At 35.1% G+C, this 15,064-nt stretch overlaps 1 protein-coding gene and 1 pseudogene across 11 annotated transcripts in view; one reads left to right on the forward strand and one right to left on the reverse strand.

The window, feature by feature from the left end:
- Positions 1-1,504: 1,504 nt before the first annotated feature.
- The window catches only part of THOC2 (THO complex subunit 2), a 152,773-nt gene continuing 139,213 nt past the window's right edge, over positions 1,505-15,064 (reverse strand). For 6 of the 11 annotated variants that reach the window (XM_074324168.1, XM_074324162.1, XM_074324164.1 and 3 more), the window contains 6 exons: positions 12,562-12,699; positions 12,148-12,217; positions 11,908-12,065; positions 10,010-10,086; positions 9,483-9,528; positions 1,505-4,384 (listed from right to left, as the gene is read on the reverse strand). In XM_074324168.1, coding sequence (XP_074180269.1) covers positions 9,501-9,528; positions 10,010-10,086; positions 11,908-12,065; positions 12,148-12,217; positions 12,562-12,699 — 471 coding nt within the window. In that variant the 3' untranslated portion in view covers positions 1,505-4,384; positions 9,483-9,500. Of the gene's footprint in view, positions 4,385-9,482; positions 9,529-9,608; positions 10,087-11,907; positions 12,066-12,147; positions 12,218-12,561; positions 12,700-15,064 lie in introns of those variants that run through there. The other 5 variants (XM_074324166.1, XM_074324165.1, XM_074324163.1 and 2 more) reach the window with 5 other exon arrangements.
- LOC109438345 (tyrosine-protein kinase Fer) lies at positions 3,610-4,566 on the forward strand (annotated as a pseudogene).

Genomic DNA, 15,064 nt, shown 5'->3' on the forward strand with positions numbered 1-15,064 from the left:
GGAAGGGACTTTGTTTTGCATTAAGAGGCACTCAAATATTTGTTAAACAAATTTTCTATAGGATTCTCTATAACAGGTTTTTGTAAATAAAGTTTTACTGGAACTCAGTCATATTCATTTACATATCATCTATGGCTGTTTTCACGCTATAATGGCAGAGCTGAGGAGTTACAACAGGATTGACATAGCCTGCAAAGTCTCAAATATTTGCTATCTGGTCCTTTACAAAAAAAGCTTGCTGACCACCAATAGCACTCATTTGGCCCTCATTTCTCAAGCTAGATTGGAAGCACCTAGGCACAAAAGTTAGGACTTAATACTTCTTGTACATAGAACAGAGTAGATGCTTAAAAACAGCTATCACTATACAAACCCAGATTTGCTACCTCCAACATAAATTATTTTTGCACAGTTAAATCCAAAGTTAGTTTTCTATCCTCAACGCAGTTCTAGCAAGGCCACAACCAAAAGTGTTCAATAATTTGGGAGACAGGGAGAAGAGATACTATGCTAAGTAGCAGCAAACTTTCTCATTCAAACTTAAAATCGTGTAATCTTTAAAATGTGAATGCAACATAACAACTGGCAAACTCTTCCCTGATATAGTTCAGACAAACGATTTTGAGATAAAGCACAGTTATTTTCTCAATGTCAAAATCATTCTAAGATGTATAATTTCTTTTTATGTCAGGCACATTATGGGTACTCAACCATCACTGAATGGATCATTCTCCCATAAATAATTATTGTGGTCATCAATTTGGCAAATTACCCCTGCCTGTAAAGAGGCATCAAGATTTATAGCTCTTTGCCAATGCCAAAATATGCTCAGCATTGCACAATTCTTTTAAAAACTACAGCCTTTATTGTCACTCTCATTGGTTCCAAGGAACTGAAGAGTAAGTGGTAATTCTTGGCATGATTTCAGCCCTCTGTTTACCCCAGGTACAAAAGTGAACAAATAGGATTTTTTCATATTATTGAATGAGATGTCATTTGAAAACATTATAGTCCATGAACTAAGAAGAGAGAAGAGAAAGGGCTAGCTAGGAACCTTACTAAATTATCTTTGCTAAGCTATTCTGAATAACAATATACACAGTGATATACAATCATTTGATAAAACTATTGTTTATTTAGAAAAAATGTTACACTGGTAGAATTTAGATTAAAAAATTTTTCTTTTAAAAATGTCACTGTGAAATTTTTCCACATGAAAGTTCAGCAATACAAAGCTCCTATAGCTGTAGAGTTAAAACACAATTTACTTTTGATTCCACCCCTGTAGATTTGTCTAACATAATTACAAGAAAAAACGGCAAGGGACAAGTGAGTGCTGGTACCTTTTTCTTTTTTAAACAGGTTTTAACGTTGTACACATACTATATAAAATGATTCCTAAGCATTTCATTAGACACTGCTCCCACTTAGATTTAGTGAGTAATATTAAAAACAGGCCAAATAATAAATTAAAACTGAGTTTTAAAATGAAGTAAATTCAAAATGGTTCAATAATTGTTTATTTTCAGTTTCAAACAATAAAAAGGAAGCATTTCAGAGTAAAATAAAATAAAAAACTAAACCCAAGCATATTTAGTTAACCTAAAGTGAAATTCTGTACAAATGTAACCTTATTTGCTTGTTGGAAATTGTATGCAGCACATTGTGCTAAAAATATGGAATAGTGAACACTTTCAGCCATTTACTGAAAATAAACATGTAGAAACTAAGCAACAAGTTAAATACAGTAATGCACAACTCAACAATTTTAAGTTCTTGGCATGAAGCAATAAAACAGATGACTAAATAATTTAAGGAGATGCAAATGGGCCCTCTTCATTCATAATCTTGGCAATCTACTCAGGAAAATAAATTTCTGGTCACAGCTGAATAATTTCATTCCAATCTCACCTGAAAGAAACAAAGTAATTATATTGATAGGAAGGAAGGAAGGAAGGAAGGAAGGAAGGAAGGAAGGAAGGAAGGAAGGAAGGGAAAGAGGGAGAGGGGAAAGAGGGAAGGATGTAAAGAGGAAGGGAGAGAGTGAGAAAAGGAGGATGAGAGGAGGGAAGGAGAGGAGGAAGTAAAAAGGAAGGGAGGAGGGAAGGATGGAAGGAAGGAGAGGAAAGGAGGGAGGAAGGAGGGAAGAAAGAAGAGGGACGAAGAGGAGGAGGTAAAAAGAAAGGAAGGAAGGAAGGAGGGAGGGAGGGAGAGAGAAGGAGGGAGAAAGCAGGAAAGAAGGGACGATGGAAGGGAGGAAGGAAGGACAAAGCGAAGGAGGGAAGGATGGAAGGGGGGGGATAGGGAGAAAAGGAGGGAGGGAGGAGGGAAGAAAGAAGAGGGAAAGATAGGAGGAGGTAAAAGAGAGGGAGAGAGGGAGGGAGAATGAGGAAGAAAGGAAAAGGGGAAGGAAGGAAGGAAGGAAGGAAGGAAGGAAGGAAGGAAGGAAGGAAGGAAAGAAGGAAGGAAAGAAGGAAGGAAAGGAGAGAGAGGGAGGGAGGGCGGGAAGGAAGGAGGGTTTAATAAAGAAAAATAGTTCTGTCAATAACAAAGGCTTGAATTAAGTCCCCAGATAAGGATGAAATGTCTGTGTATTTCTCATTGCCCACTCTCAGAAACCATTAAAGATAGGCACACTGTGATGACTTAAAAAAAAAAAAAAAGCTGAACATTTTTGTCTGCGAGAGAGGGAGGGGTGGGGCGAGGGGAGGAAGAAATAATGAAATAGAAACAGGTAAAACATTCCACAGGGGCAAGCAATAGCTTGTCAAAAGTAAACAGAACACAGCAATGAAAAGAAACCAATTTTACATGATCAACAAAAAAGAGAAAAATGACATCACATTTTTTACAAGGACATGATTTTAATAGTGACTTATATTAAGATGCAACGTCTGCTAAATTATAAAAATTGCTTTAAAAATATATTGACTTAATTATACTCATTTACTTTCCTTTATGTATTGACAATTTTTCAAATACTGCATATTGAAATAAATTCAAAACATGATTAATACAACATGTGGCAAATAACTTCTTATCTGCCTAACATTGTTCTCATTCAATTTTTAAACTAATGCTTAACGCATTAAACTTTATTGATGAAAATACTACATTCACATTTCATAAAACCAGAGCTAGAAGAGCCTTAGAAAATAATCACACTTGCATGAAATGCTAACAAATAATTTACATAATCATTTCTATACAACATTCTGTTCACACCATGTATAATCCTGACATTATCAATTTAATTGTGGATACACTAATGTTGAACTTACAATTTTAATACTTAAAAATCATTGTTCCTGTCCATCACTGGTGAATGGATAAACAAAATGTGGTATACATTCATACAATGGAATATTATTTAGTTATAAAAAGAAATGAAGTTATGATACATGCTACAACATGGATGAACCTTGAAAACATGATGCTATGTGAAAGAAGCCAGACATAACAGGCCACGTATTGCATGATTTCATTTCTATGAAATGTCCAAAACAGGCAAATCTATAGAGACAGAAAGTACATTAAATCATTGCCAGGGCCTGAGGGAAGGGGAGAATTGGGAGTGACTGCTAACAGGCGTGGGGTTTCTTTGGGGTGATGGAATCAGTGGTGATGATTATACAACATAGTGAATATACTAAAAACCACTTTAAAATGGCAAGTTTTGTTATGTGAATTTCATCTCAATTTTTTAAATGGCAAAAAAAAGTCAATGTTCCAATGAAGAGTATCATGATATCAGTATGGCCATAATTAGAATAAGAAATGGGTTCTCAATCATGAAGATGTCACAATAGGAGTATTACTGGACAAGGGAAATTCTGATGACATATTTAAGGGCACATTGAAGGATAAAACTGTTATTGCTGTTCAAACATGTAAAGATGATCTTTCCCAGGAACTGAAATTAAAATTTTTACAAGAAGCCAAAATCCTCAAGCAATATAATCATCCCAAAATTGTCAAACTTATAGGAGTTCGCACACAATTACAGCCTATCTACATCATTAAAGAACTGGTTCCAGGAGGTGATTTCCTCTCCTTTCTGAGAAAGAAGGATGAACTAAAACAGTTAGTGAAATTTTCATTAGATGCTGCTTCTGGATGACGAATCTCGAGTAAAAACTGTATGCACAGGGACCTTGCTGCAAGACACTGCCTGGAGGTGAAAATAATGTTCTGAAAATCAATGACTTTGGAATGTCTCGTCAAGAGGATGGTGGTTTATATTCATCTTCTGACTTAAAGCAGATTCCCATTAAATGGACAGCACCAGAAGCTCTGAATTATGGGAGATATCGTTCTGAGAGTGACGCATGGAGCTTTGGCATCCTCCTCTGGGAGACCTTCAGTTTAGGGGTCTGTCCACACCCTGGAATGACAAATCAGCAAGCACAAGAGCAAGTGGAAAGAAGATACTGGATGTCAGTCTCTCAGTAGTGTCCAGAGTGTATTTATAAAATAGTGCTGAGGTGTTGAGATTACAACTTGAAAACCGCCCCAAGTTCAGTGAACTTCAGAAAGAAAACTGCCATCAAGAAGAAAGTCACATAGTGATGAAACAGTGCCAAACTCAGCCTTCAGGACTCTATCCTCCAGCAGAGTAATATTTTCTTCTCATTAACAATGAGTTTATGCCATATTACCTGGAATATTCTCTAAAGATTTTTTTTTTAATTAACTCTTTTTTAAAAATATGGGCTGCTTTTAACCACTACATGTAAGAATGCAAGGGATCACACAGATCTATCTTTTTCAGACCTAGGACAGTTGATGTTTCTCAAAGGGTTTCTACTTCAGGCTCAGTTCAGAGTTGGCTGCCCTCCATCCTAGACACCTCTACTCTACTGGTGCTACAAATTTCATTGGTAATACCATCTTTGCAGGACACATTCCAACAAAAAGTGTCCCTCTATTCTGCTAAGACAAAATTACCTTTATAAACATCACTTTCTATTGGGAATTATCTGCACATCCAGGGTTTTATTCCTCTTTTTTCTTGCCAGAAATAAGACCTGCTGTATTACATTGTCATTTGCCTATTTTCCACCATGCCATACTCCTACTCATGTATCAGAAAACTGCATGAAATGACCTCATGAAAGAGCATCCACTTAGGGCAGAGGCAGCTGATTTTAAATGATGGTATTTTATAGAGAGCTGTGACAGCAAGAAGCAATTTTGAAAAGTAGGGTGGTCTGGAGAAAAAAAGACTGGTGATCAAAGTAAAGAAAGGCAAATATAAATTCAGCCTAATTATCAGAGGTATGCTTTTATAAACTCTCTCTCTCTCTCCCCCCAAATAGAAACTCATATATGAAGTTGACAGCTAAAAAGGCAAATGAACATTTATGAGGAAGAAAGAAGTTATAGGAGAAAGACATAGGGACAGCCATCCTAATTCCACTTTACTCCTTCATTTACCCCTATACTGCTACCTAGGAATTCTTAACATAGCAAACACACTTCCTGGGATGTTTCATGTAGATAAAATGTAACTCAGAGTTAAAACTGGGATTGTGTTGACCTGAATCTTAGCATACCTAGTGGTGCCTCTCAGGATTAATGTGTCTGTAGAGGATAGTCACACTCAAGGGTACATGTAGCATGGGAGCCTTCTGTAAGTGCTCACGACTGTATGTCTAAAAAACAGCACAGCCCCTCAGTGAATATTTGGTCTACCTTAAGTGGAATAAGTGAAATGGAAAATTCCTCCTGTTCTCTCCAACTGTGTGGTGCCCATGAATGCCAGTGCACAGAACTCACACCCAGTACTTTTAAAAGCATAAAGGATGATAACAAAGAGGAAAAACAGTTTGTGCCTATCATTTCAACCAAACAAAACTTTTGTATACATTCATTGATTACTACAGACCCAAATGAAAGCATAATAAACCTGCCCTCAAAAAATATGCTGCAGCACATAAAGCAACTTCTTTTTAAACAGTATACTATAAAACGCTGTAAATAAATGGAACATTCCCTTGAGGGCAAAAAGAAGTCGGTGCTGTGTCTTATCAACCCCAAAGAGATATACTTAATACTTTTATACATAGTTCTCCATGTAAAGTTAATAGTTACCATGTAAAGTTAACAGAGTAACTGAAACATAGCAGGTTATAAATAAAAATACTTGGTTTTTTTATTAGAAGGCAGTTCTTGCCTTCAACAATATTACACTGTAAGTAGACAGGTATGTAACATACTCATATGTAGATAAGAATCAGTGACTAGAACTCTGTAGGCAAGCGCCCAAACACGTAAGCAATGGAAAACCACTGAGAAAGAAACTTAATTGAACACTCCTTACTTCAACACATATTGCCGGCATCTAGGACTACGCCTCAGTATGGCAACACAGTCCCCAAATAAGCAATCTTTGAGCCTTTAGGAAGTCAGTTTCCAAGTATGGACTGAAGAAAAAAGACTCATAACAATAATTACAAAATACATTATTTACAGGGGTTAGTATATGATGGAAACAAAGTAAGCTTGGTGGCAACTGATTGAGCTAAACTATAAAAAGCACCCGTTCTCTTTATAAGGAGGGCAGCACCTAGGCAGGTTTAGCCGATTGCTGCCATGCAGAAATCAGGACACAATATAGCCAGATGTCTCAATTCTTCAACAGAAAGTGAAATTAAAATTTTTGTCAACTCTTTTGATTTTTAAAGGCAACCACTTTTTAAAAATGATAATATTGTTGTGAGGCCCAGAAGGTACATATAACAAGCCACATTATGCCCAAGGGCTGAGTATTTACAACCTTGGGTTTAAAGGATAAAAGAGTTAGGTTACACATACAAGACTTGAGGTAAGAGATGGACCTGTAAAATATATTAGGCCTCATTGGCGTGGAGGATTAGAATAAGAATGTAGTATATTACAAATACAGATGGATAGGATAGAGCTAACTGCTAATGTTCTTTGATATCAAAAATAAAATTTAAGAAGATTGAGCTTCTCAAAGTCTGTGAGCAAGTTTCAGTTTAGCACAGTATCTGGTTCATAAAAGGACTTTCAGTAAGTTAGCTGAACTCAACATTCATGAATTGAGGACCACATGTATCAAATTAAAATTAAGAATCTAAAGGATGGTTTTAAAAAGGAAATTTTAATAGGCAGAAATTTTTTAAAAAATTAGAGGAAAAGATTAAAGGCAAAGCAGCTAGTAGTGTTCAAGGGATTAAATCAAGGAGAGATAAGGAATTTGGACAAAGACTTTAGCAATAACAAGTAACAGAAGATGCAGAGAACAAGCAGAAAGAATTGTACAACTGAAATTATGAAACAGGGAAACAAAAGTCTTTGGAAGGAATTTAATCTGGGTCACATTTACACATTGCATTTTCTTAATTTTAATGCAATCATTTCAATGTTTCTGAAATCAGGGTGGTACTTACAAATCAATGCCATTTCTCTATTCACCCTTCTCACAAAATAGTTCTAGAAACCAATAATGAATCTTATAATTAATGACATCTTTGAATCACAGAAATGTGACATACGCAGCAGCTCTTTTTTTTTTTGTAGAATGTAAAATAAGGAAAAAGCGGAGTAGGGAGCAGCAGATTTGAAGTAACCTAAAGGTAAATGGTGCCAATCCAAAATGATGAGATCTCTAAAGGTAAAGAAAGAACAAGAAGAAGATGTGACCGACCCTAAAACGTATCCAACAGGAGGCAGCCAGAACAGCCAGAAAGTACAGTACGTAACTGTCAACAAGAAATTGAACAGGATGAACATCAAGCTAACTGTATCTTAAAAGGGTATCTGAATTGAGTAGCTCTGCTACAATACCACCAACCTAACATCTAACACCCAGGTCAGTCTTTTCATGCCTTTGGTCCGGAGAGATTCTATAGAGAGAGGTAAAGTACAAATCCATGGCCTGTATGAAGAAGAACTCAAAGGAATCTGTAGCATAACCTTCACATACCAAAGCATAATATTTAGGTACTGAGTGAAGAGAGATAGATAAAATCACAGTGAAAGTTATCAGTGACTATGGTTGGCCCATTCCTACTAAAGATACAAGAGGTAGGTTTTTGGGGGGTTTTCTTTAATAATAGGAAAGCAAGAAGTAAAACAGCAAACTGCCAAACTAGAAAAAAAGTTAAGATGAAGAATTTAAAAAAAAGAAAAAGAAGATTAAGACTTTATAGTTCTCTTAGTGAAGACAGCTAGTTCTTGGGGCAGGGGATGGCTACAATTGAAGAATGGGCAACAATTATTTCTTTTACAATATTTCTATTTTTTAAAAAAAAATCACTAAATTCTAAATGCCCTAATTTTACTATACTCTACTACTTAGATAACAAGCACAGAATAACAAAGCAGAAAAAGCACACCACTACTCAGGAGGTTACGTATTTAGCAACCTCAAATCCCTGCTTTGCAGCCAAAATAACTGTAACGAAATCTATACGGTAAAGCTCATACCCTTATACAGAACAGGCTTTCAGGCATTTCTCTCTTAAATAACTGTGAACAGCCTTGGTTATCTATCTGGTTTCATAAAAGATTAGAAGCAGCAAATAATATTAGGTGGAGGGTATAGACAGCAAGTATACTTTACATCATTTAGAAGTAACAGCCAATATGGAAACCAGAAAATGGACTACACAAAAGAATCAACAACTTCAAATACAGCCATATTGAACCATTAAATATAGAGGGCAAATCTCCTACATACCTCAATAATCCTAAGGCATCACCAAACAAGAACTATTCAGATTATGACCTGAGTGCTCAAAAGTCTATTATTAGGTTCTCAATACTGTCCACTAAGACAGTGGATTACTGTCCACATACAATTTATCTAAGATGTTTAAAACACTTTAAATCTCACATAAGGCATAACTACCTTGAAAACAAAGCTGCGTATTTTAAATTCCAGAACTAAATGCACAGACCATATTTTTTGGCTTTGCAAAAGTTTGGCACTGGTAGAAAAAGAGGCACAAAAACTTAAAACAAAAATATCTGAATAACATATCTGTGTGAAAAGGCCAAAAAAACAGAGAATACTAAAGGGCAAGAAGACCTATGTTTAAGTATTGGCTCTGCCAGCTAGTATCTGTCACCCTCTTCAACTTAACCTCTCAATCTCAGTTTCTTCACCTGTAAAATGCAGATACCACTACCACTTACAAGGCTATAGGCACTTAAAAAAGGTAATTAATTATCCAGACAAGATGGGAATGAGTAGTGAAAAGAAAGCCAGAAATTCTTAAATACATCTTGATGCTTAAAAAAAAAATGCATAGCTAATCAACCAACTTAAAATGAAAACAGCTCAAAAATAACTGTGACTCTTGTTTTGCATCTATACACAAAGACCTAGCCATTATATTTAGGTGGAAAATTCTAGTTGTACCCTGCAAAATGGATCTAGCTTCTTCAACATTATCAGACCTCATTTTATAAAAATTTCTCTTTAAATGAAAAGGAGGTGAGAGAACACTCACCTTGATTGAAAGTCTTCATTATCTGTGCTTGTCCGAGGACTTATGAGTAGATGACAAATTAAGGGAAAACAACTTGAAAAAAAAAAACAAAAACAAAAACAAAAAACAGTGTCTCATCTTTTAGTATAATCCCTCAGCTTGCAGGCCTACTTGGCTGTGACCAGCCTAGAGCCTCAAATTCTACCAGCTCTGTTCGTCCGCATCACCTTGCCCTTCAATTCCCCATACCCCCAGCCCAAGGGACTCTGTGTTCCCTTTCTTCCTCTCAGTGATAACACAGCCAGAGGGACTCTAAATCCCTTCGTGGCGTAAAACAACCTCAGTCACCAAAGAAGTTAAAAAAAATATATCAAGCCTCCCACTTTCACATTTCGTACCTTTGAGAGGGTTAACTGGAGAGACGATTTAAAAGCTAAGATGCTCTTAAGCATTTACACCACATACTACAAGGGTACAATTCGAAACATGACCAGTATCAAAGCTTTCCATTGCACTGATTAAAAGCATCAATAAGATGAAAAGGATATTGTTTCTTCTCTTCCTTTCCTCCTGAACTGTCCCGTTTCTCTTTTTTTTCTATCTTTTCTTTATCATGCCTGGACTCCTATAAGGAATTGTGGAATTAGTTGGGGAAGGGAAAACCAAACATAAAAATCAGGCTCAAAATCCCTTTTCAATCACCCACCAGTCATAAGTTTTTCTTCAAAAACTCATTTAATATGACACTAAAAGCACAAGCAACAACAAAATTGGACTTCATCAAAAGTAAAAACTTTCATGCATCAAAGAACACTAGTGAGAAAGTGAAAAGACAACCTACTGAATAGGAGAAAATATTTGCAAATCATATCCCTTAAGGGTATAGTATCAGACTATATCAAGAATTCTTACAACTGAGCAACAAAAAGACAAAATCCAATTTAAAAAATGGCCAAAGCATCTGAATAGATTTCTCCAAAGAAGATATGCACATGGCCAAAAAGCACATGAAAAGATGCTCAACATCATTAGTCATTAAAGAATGCAAAAATCAAAACCACAATGAAATACCATGTCATACCCACTAGGTTGGTTATAATAAAAAAAAGTAAAATAAACGTAATTTTTTAAAAACAGAAAATAACAAGTGTTGACAAAGATGCAGAGAAATTGGCACCCTCATATATTGCTGGTAGAAACGTAAACTGTGCAGCCACTGTGGAAAAGTTTGGCGGTTCCTCAAAAAGGTAAACATAACATTACCATTTAACTCAGAATTTCTACTCCTGGATATACACCAAGAGAATTTAAAACAGATATTCAAACAAATACTTCATAGCAGCACTATTCACAATAGCCAAAAGGTGGAAAACAACACAAAAGTCCATCAACTGATGAATGGTAAACAAATGTGGTCTACAATGCAATGTTATTTAGCCAAATGAAGTACTGATACACGCTACACCATGGAAGACTCTCAAAAACATTATTCTGAGTGAAAGAAGTCAGACACAAAAGGCCACATTATTATACGATTCCATTTACAGGAAATATCCAAAATTGGTAAATCCACAGAGACAGAAAGCAGATTAGTAGTTGCCAGGGGATAAAGGGAGGGTGAAATGAGGAATGACTGCTTAATGGGTATGGATGTTTTGGAACTAGACAGAGATGATGATTGCACAGTGTAAATATACTAAATGCCACTGAACTGTATACTTTAAAATGGTAAATTTTATGTTATGCGCATTTTACCTCAATTTAAAAAATACTTAACAGGAGCAGCCTCCCTTTTAAAGCATATAGAAATTTTAAATCTATCACCTTATAATTTTCCAAAACTACTTTTAAGAACTATAAACATATGGCATATATTTTGAATCTATACCATAATAATGCTTTGTAAACACTTTACACTTCAGTAATGACTTGCTTACTTTATGACAGATGCATGGGATGTATTTTGAATATCATCCATTAGTATCTAAGAGAATGCATACTATACTTAATTTGAAATTCAATTACAAATTGCAAACATAAGTTTATTAGAAGAAAATATAACAAAAATATTGAAAATCACAGTTAATAAGGACTTTATGACAATGGAGCAATCAGGGAGAATACATCTAACCATATTTTAATCTCATGAATGAAGAGAAACTAAAAGCATTTGTTGGCGAAGGAAAAAGAAAACACAAAAAGAAAGGCTGAAACTCAGTGACCAGAAATAGGTGGGCATGTAATGGAGAGGAAAGGAATTTCAGAGGTAAACTAATTCTACCCTTCCTGTAATTTGGGACTGAACTGGTTGGAATTCCGCAGATAACGTACCCTACCCCCAAACAACAAAAGACTATTTGACTACAAAAAACCTCAATATTTGCTAAATTTTCAAAGTGTTAATTTTCTAAGAAAAGTATACTGTTCCTTTGTTTTCCTAATTTACCTTTTTGCCACCGGAGGAGATTTTATCCATCTTTTCAGATTTAAATGAATCGCCGCCTTTTTCTTTGCCTGATGATTTTGACTTATTTTTTTCCTTGTCTTTCTCATTTGGATAAGGAGACTCACATGGACTTTCACTTTTGTGTTTTGAAACCCCCACTAAAATTATAAAAGAAAATCATGAAAGCATTTTCCAATTCAGTTTGACAATTGCTTCAAAAGTATTAATAAGTCTACATACTTGTTCCATTTTCCTCTTTTCGCCTCTTGGTTAAGTCCGGTGGTACTTCACGATCATTGTTTGAGTGATCCTAGAACCAAGAATTGTGAACTGCATTGATCAAGAGTTTACATTTTTGCTTTAAAGTATTACTTTTTATACAAAAAGCGCACAGCTAAGAAGCACTGAAGAATATTTGTGGTAGTTTCATATACTTGGTAAAATGACATGAAAGACAAGCAGAGCTGGAAGAGATTATTAGGTTGAAGATCCCTATTTCGGTAGAAGATCCAAACACAGTTTAGGGTGAAAATACCAGTTAAAACACTATATTAACAGATTCCGATGCAACAAACTAGTACTTTAAAAAAGGCAACACACATACTACTGTACAGGATAATGAGCTTTCCAAACTAGTTATAAAAAATTACAAACCCTTTTGCGTTCTTTCCTGTCCTTTTCATCTTTTTTCTCTCTTTCTCTGGATCTTTCCCTTGACTTGTCCAAATCTTTCTTGTCCATTTCTCTCTCCTTACTCTTGGACAGTGATGGAGGAGTATGATTAAGGTAGAGCTGTTAAATTAAGGCAATATTACTAAAGATTATTAGTTTTCCAGTATGGGTAACATTTGCTTGATTGTTTATTTAATGAAAGACAATTGGTAGTTAGACTCAAAGTCAAAACTGGTCAGATGTCTGGATTACAAGAGATAAAATGTAAGAACATGGCACAAATTACACAAAGACTTCAATTCTTGGCCTTATAAAAATTATCATTTAAACTCAATCAGTTCACTCCTGCCTCAACTGTAACTCATTCATAAATTCACAAGCTACAGTTCCTTTTATAGCCCTACTGTGAAGACCTATAACCATCATTGCAAGAGTTGATATGTGAAAAATAGTTACTGGACTTTACTGTAAAAAAAAAAACACATACAAACCTCTACACAATCATGCAAATTTTAAATAGTTTTATCATCTATTGATAGGCAATAGATGACAGTGAGCAAAAATATAAAATAAAGCCTAGCTATGACTGACTAATAAATCTTTCTGCCTCAGCATACACCATGCATAGGTTAACCTAAATTATTTTTACAAAGGTGAAGGCTGCATATTCTCTACTTCTGAAAGCACTCCAACTTCTATCAAATAATTACAACTAACTGTGAAATTTGTCTTACTGGTTCTAAATAACTCAGAAAACTAGTCAGCTAAGGATGACATAACAACTCAAAGACTGAAAAATGATGAATCACTGTTCTCCTCTGCTTATTCTTCCTCTATGAAAAGGCCCATGGGCAATAAAACAGCCAAAGATCAAGGACTTGCTAACTCTAAATAATTAAGAGATAACCTTACTTATATAAGTTGTAAATATGAAAATCCATTATAAAAGAAAATATTAAGGAAGTAATCAGATACCTAACCTTACAGTATTTATAACTGGGCTACAAGCTTATGTTTAATTTAAGACACTAAAAGTTTTAGGCAGAATACTGAATATAACTTATTATATAACTATGCAATTCTAGATATACCTTAGGAATGAAAAGAATAGAGAATCAAAAGTCAAATATTTTTACATGAGGAAATCCTTTGGTATTCAAAGGAATACATGAAAAAAGACAACCATCAGTTTGAGAATTAAAGAAACACTTATTTTTTAACACCACCAAATATTTTCAATTCAGCTGGCTCAGAAATACTGCCATAACAGTGCAGAAGCAGATTCTTTAAAATTTCAATGTTTAAAAGTTGATGATCAACTGAAATAGACAAAATGTTCATTAATAACAAAGAGCAAGAGAATGAGAAACAGTCATAAAAGTGCTTGTCCAAAAGGTACTCTTGCTGGGTGTAATGCCCTAAATGACACTTCAAGATTTTCTAATGGTGAGGTGTATTCATATCTTAATACTACTCATGAAACTGTTTAAGACAAAGGAAATATTACTGCAATACTCAAAGAAGATTTCTCTAAGGGAAGTATTGCTTAATTTTCCCAATAAAGGCAAAAAAATAGTTTGTGGTTACAAATAAGCACACGTGTGCACAACCCACCCCCCAAGAATGTTTTTAACTGTGCCTAACTTAAATCCTGTATTGCAAGCAATTAAGAAACCTAGAAATTCTTAGTTTAGAAATGTACTCAATTATATTCCTTCTTTCTATCCTTCTAAGAGAATTGTTCTGACCACAATACTCTTTTCCACTAAAAGAGTCTCTCATTACCTATGGAATAAAATGCATACTCCTTTGCTTAGGTATTCCAAACTCTTCGCAATCTTTGCACAATCATATCCTACTAAGGAGCAACCTAATGCACTCTGTGCTGTGGCTACCACTGCTCCCTAACACCCTATCCTTCCCAATTCTCTTCACCAGAGTGGTTGCTGACTTTTACCTTAATCTCTTAAAATCCTACTTAGCCTTCAAAGACAGTTCAAAAGCCATCAGGCAGTTCGACTGTCCCTCAATTCTGCAACTCACTTTCCAGTGAACTCATATTATTTTATCTTAACCTTTTTTGTGACAGGTATCCCATTAATTTCATATCATTTATTTTTGTCCATAACATAGTTTCCAGTATGGTAAGATAGCTAATGTGCCTTTTCTACTTTTAAACACGTACTAGTGCCTTATACACAGTGAGTACTCAATACATGTAGGCCAAATAAAATTAATGATTTGTTAAATTGATCTGTATGTAGTGTTGTTGAATTTTGTTTTTGATTTGCTTTTATTTTTGACACTGGGCTCATTAGGTTCGAAAAACAATGGTTGATTTTTCAAAATCTGTTTAAGAGAACACTGCTACATTGATCTGATTAAGGCTACAATACATAAAGATGGCCTCACTTGCAGACTTGGGTTTGGTTGTAAATGCTTGTTTTAAGATGGTGAACAGAATTAAAAGTAGCATTCTCTTTTG

This window comes from Rhinolophus sinicus, chromosome X, assembly GCF_036562045.2.
Source record: "Rhinolophus sinicus isolate RSC01 chromosome X, ASM3656204v1, whole genome shotgun sequence".
Taxonomy (NCBI): domain Eukaryota; kingdom Metazoa; phylum Chordata; class Mammalia; order Chiroptera; family Rhinolophidae; genus Rhinolophus; species Rhinolophus sinicus.